This window comes from Vulpes lagopus, chromosome 7 (assembly GCF_018345385.1).
Source record: "Vulpes lagopus strain Blue_001 chromosome 7, ASM1834538v1, whole genome shotgun sequence".
Lineage (NCBI taxonomy): Eukaryota > Metazoa > Chordata > Mammalia > Carnivora > Canidae > Vulpes > Vulpes lagopus.
In genome coordinates this window covers 35,827,099-35,842,521 of record NC_054830.1, presented here as the reverse complement: position 1 = coordinate 35,842,521, position 15,423 = coordinate 35,827,099, and the positions used below count along the sequence as shown (strand labels likewise).

The 15,423-nt window shown below is 43.1% G+C and overlaps 1 protein-coding gene across 2 annotated transcripts in view; it reads left to right on the top strand.

Moving 5' to 3' along the window:
• The window catches only part of FRMD4B (FERM domain containing 4B), a 322,158-nt gene that overhangs the window by 134,355 nt on the left and 172,380 nt on the right, over positions 1-15,423 (top strand). Inside the window, exon 1 of one of the 2 annotated variants that reach the window (XM_041764328.1) lies at positions 12,967-13,582. The exons of the other annotated variant lie outside the window; for it this stretch is intronic. Within the exon in view, the coding sequence (XP_041620262.1) occupies positions 13,421-13,582 (162 nt within the window). The 5' untranslated portion in view covers positions 12,967-13,420. Of the gene's footprint in view, positions 1-12,966; positions 13,583-15,423 lie in introns of those variants that run through there. 2 annotated transcript variants of the gene reach the window in all.

The following is a 15,423-nucleotide window of genomic DNA, read 5'->3' as shown; positions in this document are numbered from 1 at the left end:
CTACTATGAGCCGGGTGCTAAGCAATGGCAGTGCAGTGGTGACAAAGCAGGCACTCATGGAGCATATGGTCTGGGCCGGGGGAGATCAAGCTGCTGTGATGGGGCACTCACCTGCTTTGAGGGATCGACATTCAAGCTAAGTCTGGGGATGTGTGGGTGGCTCAGCAGTTGAGTGTCTGCCTTTGGCTCAGAGCATGATCCCAGGGTCCAAGGATCTAATCCCACATCGGGCTCCCTGCAAGGAGCCTGCTTCTCCCTCTACCTGTGTGTTTGCCTCTCTCTCTGCGTCTCTCATGAATAAATTTTTAAAAAATCTTTAAACAATATTTTTAGAAAACGTTCAGGCTAACTCTGGAAAGATAAACAGGAGTTCACTGGATGAAATTTTGGGGTAGAGAAGTGTTCAGAGCCGAAGGAACAGCGTGGGGCAAAGAAGTTGGAACCCAAAAGAAGACCAGTGTTGCCTTCTGTGATGAGGCAAAGCATGGAACAGAAACATAGGCAAAGGCCTAAAAGGTTACTCAGAGTGATAGAACAATCCTTGCAATCAGATCTCATAATTTGAATTATTTACTTATTTAACCATCATTTTCCCTAAATAGAAATTTTAGCCCAAGTTGGATAAATACAGAAATGTTAGACTATAGATTAACAGAGTGCTCTAGGTTTCCGTGTAAGCAATTCTCTTTGTTTTCGAGGACACTAGAGTGAAGGAAATGGAAGTACCAGGCTTCATGTGGGGACACTCATTTCTAGGTTTCTCAGCAGATGAAAATCCTAAGGCTCTCCATGGTGGAAGCTGGACTACGCACATACCACCATACTCTTCTAAGCTGTGGGAAGCATGGTGAATAAAGTACCAAATATCAACCCACTTGGCAATTGCATTTTAATCAATTTCATTTGCTGCTTAAACAGCATACTTGAATTGGAGACTGCTCGGTTGGAAAACAATCCAACAATCCTTGCACTTAGGATTCTTCCCTTAAGACTTGTTTGTTACAAATAGGCTTTTTTCCCCCTCCTCCTTTTAATCCTATTTTACCTTGAATGACTCCTCTAGAAGCATTTGAATTCTGATTATATTGTATTGCTTTTTGCTTTTCCTGGTATTTCTTTATTCTTTTTAAATAACTGTTTCATCCATACAGCGTGATGTATCTGTTGGGATAACATAGACTATGTCTGGAGGGGCATACAAAACACTAGACATAGTGGTAGCCTTTTGTGGAGGGGAGAAGGGTAGGGCTGGCACTTCCTTACATAGTATTTTCATGTGGTTTAGATGAAAAAGATGGTTTCCTCAGAGCCATGAGTTGTGGCTTATCCAGCAGAGCCCAAGCTCGATTGCTCACTTCCTCAGCCACATGCCATTGTGCAGTAAACAACTTGGATGATCTTACATTGCAGTCCTGGAAATGAGGAGTGAGGGAACCAGGATAGGAGAGAAACTTAACATTTCATTCACTGGATAATAGCCTTTTGTATGATTTCATGTGCCTTTCAGAATTAGAAATCAAAAAGTAACATGTGCAGATATAGAAAAGAAGGAAAAGAAGGCCCTCCAAAAAATAATAATAGTAAAAATCATCTAGTGAACCTAACTCAAAATCACTATCAATAATTTGATGTATTTTCCTTTAGTTTTTTTTTTTTTTTTTTTCTGCCTGCATTCACCGAGTTGCACAGTGGAGTTCATGTGCAGTACTGATTTCCTGGCTTTTTTTTTACTTTGTTTTGTATAATAGACATTTTTTTTTTCCAATCAAGAAATTCGAACACCTTTTCCTGGAGAAATAGTATACAGGTTCATTGTAGAATGTTCAGGAAATATAGATAAAGGGTTAAGATGTGTTCTATCGGGGCACCTGGGCGGCTCAGTGACTGAGATCCACCTTTGGCTCAGGTGGTGATCCCATGTGTCCTGCATCGGGCTCCCTGCAGGGAGCCTGCTTCTCCCTCTGCCTAGGTCTCTGCCTCTGTGTGTGTGTCTTTCACGAATAAATAAATAAAATCTTTTTAAAAAGTGTTCTATTTTATTTATTTGTTTGTTGGTAACGACTTTATTGAGATAGAGTTCACGTATAAAGTTATAAAGTTCACCTGTTTAAAGTATACAACTCAATGGCTTTTAGTATATTTGCAGAGTTGTGCAACCATCACTATAATCTAACTTTAGGACATTTTCATTTTCTTAACTCTGTACCATTAGCAGTCATTCCCCCATTTTCCCTGCTCTCCCTCCAGACCCTTCTTAGCCCTAGGCAACCACTAATCTACTTTCTATACCTATAGACTTGCCTAATCTGGACATTTTATGTAAATAGAATCATAAAATATGTGATCTTTTATATCACTTAGCATAGTTTTTTTGAGATTCATCCATTTTGGATTTTTCATTTCTTGTCAATACTTATTTTTTATGATCACTTGATTATTGATTCTTGATTCATTTATTCTATTATAGTCACAAATCACGAAATTCACCTTTTTAAAGTGCATGATCCAGCCGTTTTTAGTACATTCACAAGGTTGGACAACTGTCACCATAATGTGATTCTAGATTATTTTCATTACAGTGAAAGAAACTCCAGGGATGCCTGGGTGGTTCAGTCAGTTAGGCATCTGACTCTTGACTTCAGCTCAGGTCATGATCTCAGGTTGTGAGATCGAGCCCCACATTCCCAGCAGGGAACATGCTTAACATTCTGTGTCTCCCTCTGCCCCCTACTTCTCTCTCTAAATAAAAAAATTTTTAAATAAAATAAATTTTAAAAAATTAAAAATAAATAAAATAAAATAAATTACAAAAAAAGAACCTCCATACCCATAGACAATCTCTTTCCATTCCATGCCCCCAAAATCCTGGGGGACCAGTAACCTATGACCAGCCTCTATGAATATATGGCTTTTGGGATGCCTAGGTGGCTCAGTGGTTGAGCGTCTGCCTTCAGCTCAGCGTGTGATCCCGGAGTCCTGGGATCGAGTCCTGCATCGGGCTCCCTGCATGGAGCCTGCTTCTCTCTCTGCCTGTGCCTCTACCTCTCTCTCTGTGTCTCTCTCTCATGAATAAATGGGTAAAATCTTTTATATATATATATATATATATATATATATATATATATATATATATATTACTTTTTTGGTCTGGTTTCTTTTACTTAGTATAATGTTTTCAAGATTCATCTATGTTGTAGCACATGTCATTACTTCATCCCTTCTTATGGCTGAATAATATTCCACTATATAGCTGCACCATATGGTGTGTGTCCACTATCAAGTGCCATTTGAGTTGTTTCCACTTTTTGACTCTTATCAGTAATTCCTCTTTATCGCTAAATCATATTATATTATGTGTATATACCACTTATACCACTTTATTTTTAGTCTGTTCATCAGCTGATAGATGTGTGGGTTGCTTCCACCACTGGGTTATTATGAACAGTGTTGCTATAAGTATTCATATACAAGTTGGTTTTTTAAAACAAGTTTTTACTTCTTTAGGGTATATACCTAGGAATAGAATTGCTGGGCCATATGGTAATTCTATGTTTAACCTTTTGATAGATTGCCAATCTTTTCTACAATTGCTGCACTATTTTACATTCATATCAGCAATGTGTGAGGTTCCAATTTGTCCACATCCTTGCTGACACTTGTTATATTTCTTCTTTTTGATTATAGCTGTTCTAGTGGATGTGAAGTAGTATACCATTGTGGTTTTGATTCACATTCCCTAAGGATTAATGATGTTGAGGATCTTTGTATATGCTTAGTAGACATTCATATATCTGCTTTAAAGAAATGTTTATGCAAATCCCTTGCCAACTTTTAAATTGGGTTATTTGTCTTTTTCTGGTTGAGTTGTAGCTCTTTACATATTCTGGATAGAAGTTTCTTATCAGATAAAAGATTTACAAATATTTTCTTCTAATCAGTGGCCAGGTTTTTTTTCTTTCCACTTTATGGTATTCTTTGAAAGACAAAAGTTTTTAATTTTGATAAAGGCTAAATTATTTATTTATTTTCTTTTGTTACTTATGCTTTTTATAGCATATCTGAGAAAGCACTGTGTAATCCAGTATCACAAAGGTATACAATTATGTTTTCTTCTAAGAGTTTTGTGAATTTCACTCTTAATTTTAGTACTTTGATCTATATTGAGTTAATTTTTGTATATGATGAGAGGTAGGAGTTCATTTTTTGTGATGTTAGTATCAGCGATCCTACCACCATTTGCTGCAAAGACTGTGCTTTCCCATTGAATGGTGTTGGCACTCAAAAATCAGTTGACCATAAATGAGAGGATTGATTTCTGCACTCTTGACTCTACTCCCTTGATCTATTCTATATCTGCCCTTCTTCCAGTGCTAGTCTGTCTTGATTACTATGGCTTTGTGGCAAGTTTTGAAATGTGGTCTGTTGAAGGTAACAAAACATCCAACTACAAGCAGCTTAAACTCTGTAAGACCCTTTATTGTTTAAGTCACATTGCAAGTCATCTGAAAGTGCACTGCTCCCAGGTTGCTTTGACATTTAAACAAAGTCATCAAAACGCAAGCTTTTACCATTCTTTTTTTCCTCTCTTTGCTGTCAACATATGTCCTCTTGGTCACAAAATAGCTGCTGTGGCTCAAAGCATTGTGTCTTCATCCAACAATGCTGCAAGCAGGAATCAAGGAATATGCTGACAAAATTCTTGTGGTATGTCTTTTTTTTCAGAGGGAAATCTTTTCCAGAACTCTTTAGTAGGGCATCTGGGTGGCTCAGTCAGTTAAGTGTCTGCCTTTGTCTCAGGTCATGTTTCCAGGGTCCTGGAACAGAACCTTGCATGGAGCTCTCTGCTCAGTGGGGAGCCTGCTTCTCCCTCTCCCTCTGCCCCCACCTCATGCATGTGCACACACCCTCTCTCTTTCAAATAAATCAATAACATCTTTAAAAAAGAGAGAACTCTTTAGAAAACTTTACTTTACATCTTTTGACAGATGGGGTGTCATGCATTCCCTTAGATCAATCATAGTTCATTTCAAAGGTATGGAAAATGAAAGCTCTGAAAAGAGGGGGTAAATGATTAATGAATATACAGTCGACACCATCTGCCAAAATATATAAACATACAAGGAATAAACCAAAATTATTTGCAAGCCCACCGGATTGACATTATGATGGAATCTTTTTAGAGTGAGGAGATCTACCTTAAATATCTTTAGTGCCAGCTCCTTCAGGAGTGAAACTCCTGTTTTCTTCGTTTGTTATTGATTCAAGACCAGATCATGAAATTCTTTTCCTCATTCTTCTCAAATACTGCCTAGAGCTTTCTGAACTCTTGATCTGAAGAATATACAACTGTTTTCTCAACTGTATGAAATATCCATAGGCCTTAGGCCTATAGCCTGCTGTTTTCAGCTGCTTTCTCGTGTTGCCAATCCATTTGTAGTTGAGAAGGATATGTCATTAATATCAACTTTAAGTTAATTTTAGGGTAGCAAGATAAAATAAATACCTTTATAACTTTTTGTCTTTTTTTACAGTTTTACATGCCAAACTTTGCTTTTATTTTGTTCTTGCTGCTCAAGGCCAAATAGTCGAAATTCCTAGCAATAATCCTACCAAATCATTCTGTATTTTTTAGTAATAACAGGAGAATGACCTATTTTTTATAACTTCTTTATTTGATGGCCAGGATATACCTGGTCCTGAGAGTTCTTACTGCTTTGCAAGCCATCGATCTTGGCTGATTTCTGTTTTTTGCTTTACTAGTTATTGGCACATACACAGTATGATTGATCTTTGGAAAGTCAAGATTTTTTATGTATCTTTTGGTTTTCTTCTTTTTTTATTTATTGTATAGAAGCGAAGGTCCATTGGGTTTCAAGTAACTGCTTTTAACTTCCATAAAAAAAAGTTCTATAACTTTTCATTTTCTTTTTCTTCTTATCACTGTTTCATTCTTACTTAAATGGGGTAAATCCAAAGGGTGAGAATTTTGCCAAATTCACCTCCTGGAGAAATAAATAAGTTCCAGAGCCATTCATAACCTATAAATTATAGTAGGAGGCCAAAGAAAATAACTTACCGATACAAAAGAAATTGACCTTTTGTCTCTCAAATTAGGATTGAAAAATTAACAGCCCTACTATTTAAGATGCTTCTAAGTGTTTTTCCTACTGATCTTTAGCCAATTACTCCGGTTCTGTTTGCCTCAGTTTGTTTATCCATGAAATGGGGCCAGCAAAGCCTTTCTGCATTTGACCTTGGGAGAATACTGTGTAAATCAACTGATGCTACATCTGGAGATGACTGTATTTATTTAAATAAAAGGGTACTACAGGGGTACTTAGGTGGCACTGTTGGTTAAGCAACTGACTCTTGGTTTTGGTGCAGGTCGTGATCTCAGGGTCCTGAGCTCGAGCCCTCCACTGGGCTCTGCACTCAGCTCGGAGTCATCTTGGGACTTTCTCTCCCTTTCCCTCTGCCCCTCCCCTCTTTTCTTTCTCTCTCAAATAAATAAACCTTTTTTTTAAGGGTGCTATATCACCAATTTATTACTATTTTAATTTTGTCCTTTTTGGTGTGCATGTAAATGAAGTGTAAATAAAAGGTGACAAATTATGGGGATGGGAGGTAAATCACAACATTGATACTATTTCTTCTTTCAAGAAGGTCAACTCTTTCCCACTGACCTATGAGGGCTTCTTTGGAAGCAACATCCCCTTCAAGTGCTTTCACATCTACATAGATGACTTCTACAATCTGACTTGGCAGGAGCTTCCAATATCTGTTCAATGGATTAACTAGTAAAAATGGATACAATGTGGATCTAGCACATTGCTCCCTTTTTGTACCTCATACAATAAAGATAGCATCCCTCCTTTTTCCTTTGAGCTAGAATTTGGCTAAATGAATTAACACATGAGATGTTTGAGGAAGATGAGAAGGTTTGGTTTTCTTTCTTTCTTTCTTTCTTTCTTTCTTTCTTTCTTCCTTCCTTCCTTCCTTCCTTCCTTCCTTCCTTTTGTTTTTTCTTCTAGGAGTGGAATGAGTTTGCCAAAGGATAGATGCTGGATAGGTGCCTTAGTGCTGGATATTATTTAGTTTATAATGTTTTTAGATCTTTATGATGCCAAAAAGCCATTCAAAGTTGGGAAGACAGCTGCAGAATTTAATCAGCCTACTGGTCAAGCCCTGGATGATGGGCCATAATGACTGGTTCCTTCCCTGGACGATGGGTCATAATGACTGGTTCCTTCCCCTTCAGGATTCTACGACTTCTGCACACTCCCTTCCAACTCCTGCTTGAGTCCAAGACTGGAGGACACTCCTTGCTCTCTCAGCCAAAAAGGAATTAAAGCAGGAGTGAAGGGAAGAACAAGACCACCTAGCCTCTAGCTCAAGTTGGGATTGAAGCAAAATTTCTCTGTCTGCCAAGCCATTCAGCCTTTTCCTTGGGGCAGGATAGAGAAGGGAGAGGGGCAAACAGACCCCCTGAATAAGAAGCCTACCTCTGCACAGCTGCTTTTAAGGGGGCACCTTCACCCACCATGTTCTCACTCTGTTCTGCAGGATAACGCCCTGGGTTCTCCAGGGGCATGAGAGACATGTTGACTTTTTTGGCTTAGTTATTGTAGACATTCCCACCAGCCTACCTTAAGCCTTTTCTTCTCACCCATGGAACTCTGCAGCTGCTGCCCAGATGGGCTTCCCTGGCCCCCCTACTGTTCAACCATTCCCTACTGTTGGTTTTTCTAAGCTCCGCAAATCTGGGCTCTGTCTTTTCACAGAGCCTTCGTTCCTACTGCCCTTCTGCCTCAGAGCATTATTTGTGTGTCTCTTCCCCCTGTCACCTAGCTAGCTCTTTCATACTCACTCCTCTGTCTCAGCTGCAGTCTCATGTGATGCGTTCCCTGATTCTCCCCCCGCCAATCCTATATTACAACCCTCCCTTATAACCCTTGTGGCAGTGCCTGCTTCCTCTTACTACTTGTTCAGTGGTCTGCCTTTCCCACTCTACTAAGACTCACTTAGACAGATCATCTCTGTTTTGTTACAGTGCATTCTAAGTACTTCGTTCCCTGCCTGACACGTAATGCAAACTCAATACATTACTTTTTTTTAATGAACCACAGTATGTATTTTGGGGATGGATGAACTTCTTTCTGTATTCACTGTTGAGACAAATAGTCATTCATTTGTCAGTTCCATAGACATGTATTGATTGCCTGCTTTGTGCCAGCCACCCGGGAAACAAATATGAGTAAGACCCTTTTCCTGCTTCTGCCAGTGGTTTCTGAATGGGGGCAGCTGCCACCATACCTGAGGGCATTAGAAATGTGTAGAGGTGCTTTTGCTGTTGATGTCATAGGGCCTGGGACACTCCTGGCAGCGCCCAGGGCCACAAAACATTTTCCAGTGCAAGGGGTACTCCTCAACAGGGTGGGACCATCCAGCCACCCCACCCCTCCGCCTCACCACAGGGGTTCCTGCTAGAGCTTACAGTCTAACAGAGAAAAAAGGAGGAAGGGGAAATAGCCTGCCACATGAGAGACGTTGTAACAGTGTGTGGCCCAAGGGAGGCATCAATATTGCACTTTGGGGTCATTATGGAGGGAATTTTTTTAACATGCCAAAGAAAGGCTTTGGTCCAGCTAAGGAGTCTCTAATTTAAATGAAATGATAGAACCAAAAATTAGAGGATCAAAAATATAAGTAGTTTATGATGAGAATTACTATTCCTCATTTTTATGAAGAGTCACAAAAAGATTAAGTGAAGATGAGAGAAAATGACATTCTAGTTCTTTCTCAAAGGGCTTTAAGTTTGTTATGGTGCTTTTTAAGGACATGAAAACCATCATAGAATGATTGCTGCACCCTTCCCCAATCTGCCTTTAGGGGAGAAAATACCAAGAAGGAAGACTGTTTCTCCCAATGAAAATGATATGAGAGGAAGAGCAGAGTGTAACATTTAACTAGAAGGGTTCATCAATCCCCAAATCCCGACGTTTTGGGCAGGAGAGTTCCTTTTTGTGGAGGCTGTCCTGAGGATTGTAGGATGTTGAACAGCATCCCTGACCTCTACCACTAGACACCATTAGCACCCACCCCCCTTACCAGTTATGACAACCAAAAATGTCTCCACACATTGGCAAATGTCCCAGAGGGAGGTATACAACGTTGCTCCTGATTGAGAGCCATTGAACTAAAATCTTGTTTTCATCCCCCTCAAGCCCTAGGTCAAACATTCAGGGTCTATCAGAATTTAGCCATTGGCTTTTCAGGTGTGTAGAGAGAGTAAAGTTTTAAAATGTTCATTGACAGGGGCGCCTGGGTGTCTTAGTCAGTAAGCATCCAACTCTTGATTTCAGCTCAGGTCATGATCTCAGGGTTGTGAGATCGAGCCCCTTGTTGGACTCCCACTAGGCATGGAGCCTGTTTAAGATTCTCTCTGCCTCTCTCTCTGCTCCTCCTTTCCCCTCCTCACGTGTGCTCTCTCTGTCTTAAAAAACCAAAAATCCACAGGCAGTGAACCCTGTCTTTTTTGAGGCGCAGAGGGGACCATTGGAAGCTGCTATGTTACCAACGGGCTAGCTCTTTCTAGAGACTGGAGTTGGCATTTTGTGCTGCCTTCCCAGCATTGTGCTCTTCTTCCTGCTGATTGCTCAAAGGAAAACCGACAGGAGCTTCAGGGATAATGACAATTTCTCTTTTACCTCCGTAGCAGAACTCCCAGGTGTATGAGTAATGCTGTCACCTGAAGCATCTTTTTAGGTCCCCAGAGAGAGCTGCAGGAAATTACAGTGTATTGCAGGGAACTGTGATGCTGAATAGGAAAGAAAGTCCTCTTCCTAAATAAGAAAGAAAGAAAGAAAGAAAGAAAGAAAGAAAGAAAGAAAGAAAGAAAGAAAGAAAGAAAGAAAGAAAGATTGAAGAAAGAAAGATTGAAGAAAGAAAGAGAAAGAAAAATAAATTATGAACAAGATAATTTTGAAGCCAGCTTGATTTAGCTCCCTTTCCAGTGGAAATTTTAGACCAAGGGTGTGTGCCTGGGATTTGGTTTGTCCCGTGTGGTTAGTCCATTTTAAGAATGATGCCACACTTGGGTCACTCTTTTCTCCACTGCTGCACATCTGGGTTCAGTTGCCAACACCCCCACCCCCTGTTGGTCTCTGGTGAGGAGGAACTTGCCTTTCCTTCCCTGTCCTGGAGCTTCAAACTTCTTCTTCCACAGAAGAGGGAAGCTATTTGTGTAAGAAGCAGCATCAGAGTGGATGTTGGTGTCTTTATTTGTCTTGCGTCCATCTTTGAGCATCTACTGCCTCTCCAAGTCCCCCAGCAAAGGTTGGCTGTGCCAGGGAAGATGGAGATTCAAAAAGCTTTCTGGGAACTTGAATGAAAGCAACAGAATTGCTCCCTGCAAGCGAATCACCACCAACTATAACCTCCAACCCATAAAAAGGTGTAGGAAAATAGATGTGCATGATTAGTTGAAATTAAAAACAATACCAAAACCACCTTACTTCTGTTTTATCTGCATACAAAAAATGGAAACAATTCATGATTTGAGGGGTGGTGGTAGTTTTCTTTGGGTGCTTACGCTTTGCCAGCTACTACAGTAAACACTTTCTTTTTGTTTTATTTTATTTTGTTTATTTATTCCTGGGAGACACAGAGAGAGGCAGAGATATAGGCAGAGGCAGAAGCAGGCTCCCTGCAGGGAGCCTGATGCGGACTTGATCCCAAGGACCCCGGGTTCACGACCTGAGCCGAAGGTAGATGCTCAACCACTGAGACACCCAGGTGCCCCTACAGTAAACACTTTCTATGCAGTATTTTACTTAATTTTCCCCCAAAACCCTAGATGGTGGATTCTGATATTATACCAATTTTATAGATGAGGACATGGAGGCTTTGTGGGTTTAAGGAGCTTGTACAGGTCTCTAGGAACAGGAATTGAAGTCACGTGTGTTTCTCATAGGAGACATGGCTTCTGCCAACCATGCCCCACAACAGTGCTTTTCTCCCTTTAGTGTGAATCTCCCGGAGGCCGCGTGAAGGCTGGGATTGCTGACCTCACCCCTGGTTTCTGATTCTGGAGTGGGCTGAGAACTTGCATCCCTCACAAGGTTCCCCCAATGATGTTGATGCTGCTGGATCAGACCTGGCACTTGGAGAAAGAACCCTGACACCACATCCCACTTTCCAGAAAGTAGTATAAGCCCCCAACTTTGGAAATCTGGAATGAAAATGACTGAGGTTGGACTTGAGCAGTGACTTTAGACCTGTGCACAGAGGGATAATAGCCCTGGTTTCTAGAGCATCTCTTCTGAGAGCTTAGTGTCATGAGACAGAGATAATTGACCTGCTGGAGGTTTTATTCTGGTATTCCCTTTGCTGCCCGGTATTTCCGAGAATACAGTCACACTGCATCGTTAAATAAATGTACCACCTCCATTCACTCATACTAACACTCCATTTTTGAAGATCAGTAGTTTTCCATTAGAAGGATGACATTTCATTTTCGAACCATACTTAGTTCAGTTTCTTTTGATTCTGTAGGACCTAGTTTATTTTGTGGAAACACTGTGACCATTATGTTGGGAAACATCGTCAGAATGCTCATACTCATGGGCGCATAGAGTAGATTTACCGGGAGGAATTGTTTCCAGATCTCGGATCAGGTCTTGTGTCCAGTGAACTAATTCAACAGAAACTCCTAGGTGATTTTGTTAGTAATAAAAAGAAGTAAAAATAGTAGGAGAAACGTCATTTAAAAGTTTCCCGATCATGGGCATTCCCAAAACAATAGGCACTTTGAGAACACAGTTTTGTGTTCTGACTGATTGAGTTTCACCTGAATTAAGATTCCAAAGGCACATTTGAAACCTGAAATAAAGCTGATTTACTTGTCGATAATCTGTTCTGAAGCCTTCTGAGCTAGTTCAGGAGAAAGGCTTTGGCGCCTTACCTCCCTGCCACTCAATAGCCAAGATAACAGCCCAGGTGTGAAACCACCAATAAAATTGACAATTGTCCTACAGATGGATTCAGAAAAAAAAAAAAAAAAAAAAAAAAAAAAGACATCCTGAAATTTGCTGCAGTGCTTTTGCTGTAAGAAATGTTATACTGTTATATGGAACTGAAATCTACACATATTCTAAACAGAGACTGGCGGTATGTGGGGCTCCTTGGGCTCCTTTTCCCAAATGCCTTAGGCAATATCAATTCCAGGGGGAGAACTTTTAAAAAAAAAAAACATTAATTATCTGGTGACTTCATGAGTGGTCAAACAGTTTCCTTCAGTTTTGAGTCCAGAATAAACTACCTGTGCCATTCTGTGCTGGCAACTAGCTGCTGCCAGACATATCCAGAGGCTGCATTTTCCAGAACCGAACCAGAGATTCTCTTGTGAGCTTCTATTTTCCAGCAAACAGTAACTGGGAGCTATTCGCTGGAGACCAAGAACACACTCTTTGTAATTCTCATGAACTGCCTTGCTGCATTGGAATTAGCGCGGCGGGAAGCTGAGGGAACCTGCCCTGTGGCGGGGGGGCAGCAGCAGGCAGGCTGTCGTGTTCTTGGAGACCCTCAAATGGGGAGCAAAGACCAGGTTGTGCAGCCAACGCCAGACACAGACACCGTTGCTCTGAGACTGGTGTCTTCATCTCCTGCCTCCAGCACAACCAAGGAAACGCTCAGGGCTGTTCCCCCCCCCCCCCCCCCCCCGTCTCAGCTCCCCAGGGAAGTGGGGTCCAGAGGGATGCTTCGGAGGATTTTTTTTTTCTTTTCCCCTCCTGCCCCTCTGTGGCTGCCCGGAGGTATTCATCAGTGTGCACAGAGCAAAGACCCTGTAGTGTGCAGTGAGATGCTCCCCAAGGCGGTTTAGGAGGCTCCGGCTGCTGCGTGCGTGCGTGTGTGTGTGTGTGTGTGTGTGTGTGTGTGTGTGTGCGCAGAACGTACGTGCAAGCGGGAGGCTGAAATGCAGCCCTGGTCTTTGCCTGCCCCGAGCCGCTCCGCTCCCGCCCCTGCCCTGCGCGCTCGGGGCGCGCGGGGGGGAGTCCCCGCCGGCCTGGGCTGCCCGCGCCCCGGGAGCGCAGAGGGCTCGCCTGGCGGAGCTTAGCGCAGCTCGCTCGGCGCTGCCAGCGCGCGGGGCGGCCGGGGCGGGCACTGGGCTCGCGTGTGCCAGCCGCGGCCGTGGGCTGGCGGGCGCCCAATCCCGAGCATGCGGCGGGAGGCCGGCCGGGGCGCCCGGTGAAAGCCGAGTTCGGGGAAGGCTTGACCCCCCGCCCCCGCCCCCGGGCTGCCCGCAGGAGCCCGCGCCCCGGAGCCCAGGCGCTCGCGCCGCCGCGGCGGGGCTTGCTGGGCTGCAGCTGCGGGAGCCGGGGCGCGCCCCCCACCACCCCGGGGTCCCGGGGAAGCAGGCGGCATGGCTTCGGTGTTCATGTGCGGAGTGGAGGACCTGCTGTTCAGCGGCAGCCGCTTCGTGTGGAACCTGACCGTGTCCACGCTGCGGAGATGGTACACGGAGAGGCTGCGGGCGTGCCACCAGGTGCTGCGGACGTGGTGCGGGCTGCGGGACGTGTACCAGGTGAGCCGGGCGCCGCGCGATGCCAGGCGCTCTTGGGAAGCCCGTTCCACCTGTAGGATTTTATCCTCCCTCTCCCCCTCCGCCCTTGCCTCGCTCTTTTCGACTCCTAGAGGGCTGCTTGACTCTGGGGTCAAATGTGTGGGTTCAGCGTGTGTGGGTAACTGTTGCCTGACAGAGCTTGTGGATTGTGCCCACTGGGCGCGGGGGCACTTGCGAGCTAGGACCTGCACTTGCAGAGACATGTTACACAGTGATGGTGCCCACTGCCTGGCACTTGGCTCGGAGAGAGCGGCAGCTTTGCAGCTTTGCAGCTTTGCAGCTTTGCAGCAGCAGCAGCAGCAGGGTCTGGCTGCAGGAAGCCACACTTTGACATTCAGATGATTCCTTCCTTTCCATTTTATTGGGGTGGATGGGGGGTGAGCATTTCGGGGACCGGCGATTTCACACCAGTTTACCATCAGAGGGGCCTTGCTGGGTTTGCATTCTTTCCTTTGATTTTATTTCAGTTTTCCATCAGGCAGCCCCAACTTGCAAGGCAGAGCCAGGAAAAGCTGATTCTGTGTCTACTGGCTTGCGGAGGAAGGACAGCAAATTGTGAACACTTCGCAGAAGGGTGATGGCTAGGGTAGGGAGGGCTGGCCTGGCAGATGGTTGGAATGCTTACGTTGGGGTTTACTCCCCTCGCACAACACAGCCTCTTTATTTCTCTGCTGGGTCCCATCCTGCAGGCAAAAAATGCAGCAACTTTGTTCAACTAGGAGACCATTCATCTTCTCTGGGACTGCTGCTTCTCTGGATTTTTTATTTTTATTTTTTTGGACAGTCATTTGTGGATTTAAAAGTCCTCTGCTTGAGTTGTTAATATCTTTGAGGTTTTTTTTTTTTTTAATCTACATTGTATTTAGGAAGATTATGCCTGGTGTTTACTATCATCACGAAAACATCATCCTGTTTTCTTCCCGATGTGGAAGTAGCTTTGTTGCAGATCCTAGAGTCCCCCTTCCTCTGACCCCAGGCCCACTCTGGCTAGAATTTGCATCTCATTGTAATGAGTCCTATGTGCCATCAAGCCTCTGGTTCTGACAAGCTGTAGCCTTCCATCCATAAAGCAAAATTAAAAGAATAGCCCCTCAGGTTAAACTGGGGCGATGTAAAAAATCAGCATTCCCTTGACATCGCTGACATCTGTATCATCCTCATTATAATGTGAGCAACATTTGATTCATGCTTTCATGACTCTTGCTTTAGAAAACATGTCCCTGTCGTCTTGTATTTTGTGAGAATGCAAAGGCCAGACTGAGACGCCGGGTGGCATGTGGGGGTTTGAGAGTATTACAAAGCTGTGGATAGAGCCCATCTGGCCACTGTAGACAGATCACCTGGCTTCTTGAAGCCAGAAGTGTGTGCCTCTCTGCCTTTCTGTCTTTGGGACAATCATTGTTGCTTTGGTCTGTAGGACATGTGACCCCCCATAGAGTTTTGTTTTTGCTTTTTAATGTTGGAGAAACTTTTATAAGTTGTATCAATAATTATTTTTAAGCAGAACAGCCACTTGAAGGACTGTCCTGCCAAACTGTAAGTTTTCTCTTCTGTAAAATGGATGGTGACTGAGCCAATACCCACTCAGGATAATAAGAAAGGACATCTAAAATCATGATGGCCATTTTTATGAGTATGGTCAAGTAGGAAATGATCTCCAAGTTTAAAGTTTCCTATGCTTTGTGAGAAGTAAGAATTCTTAAAATATTTTAAGGCTTAGGAGAATCATAGATTTTTTCATTGCACAAACGCAAGTTAATTGCTAGCAAAGAAACACCATTTTCACTAATGCCTTTTAAATG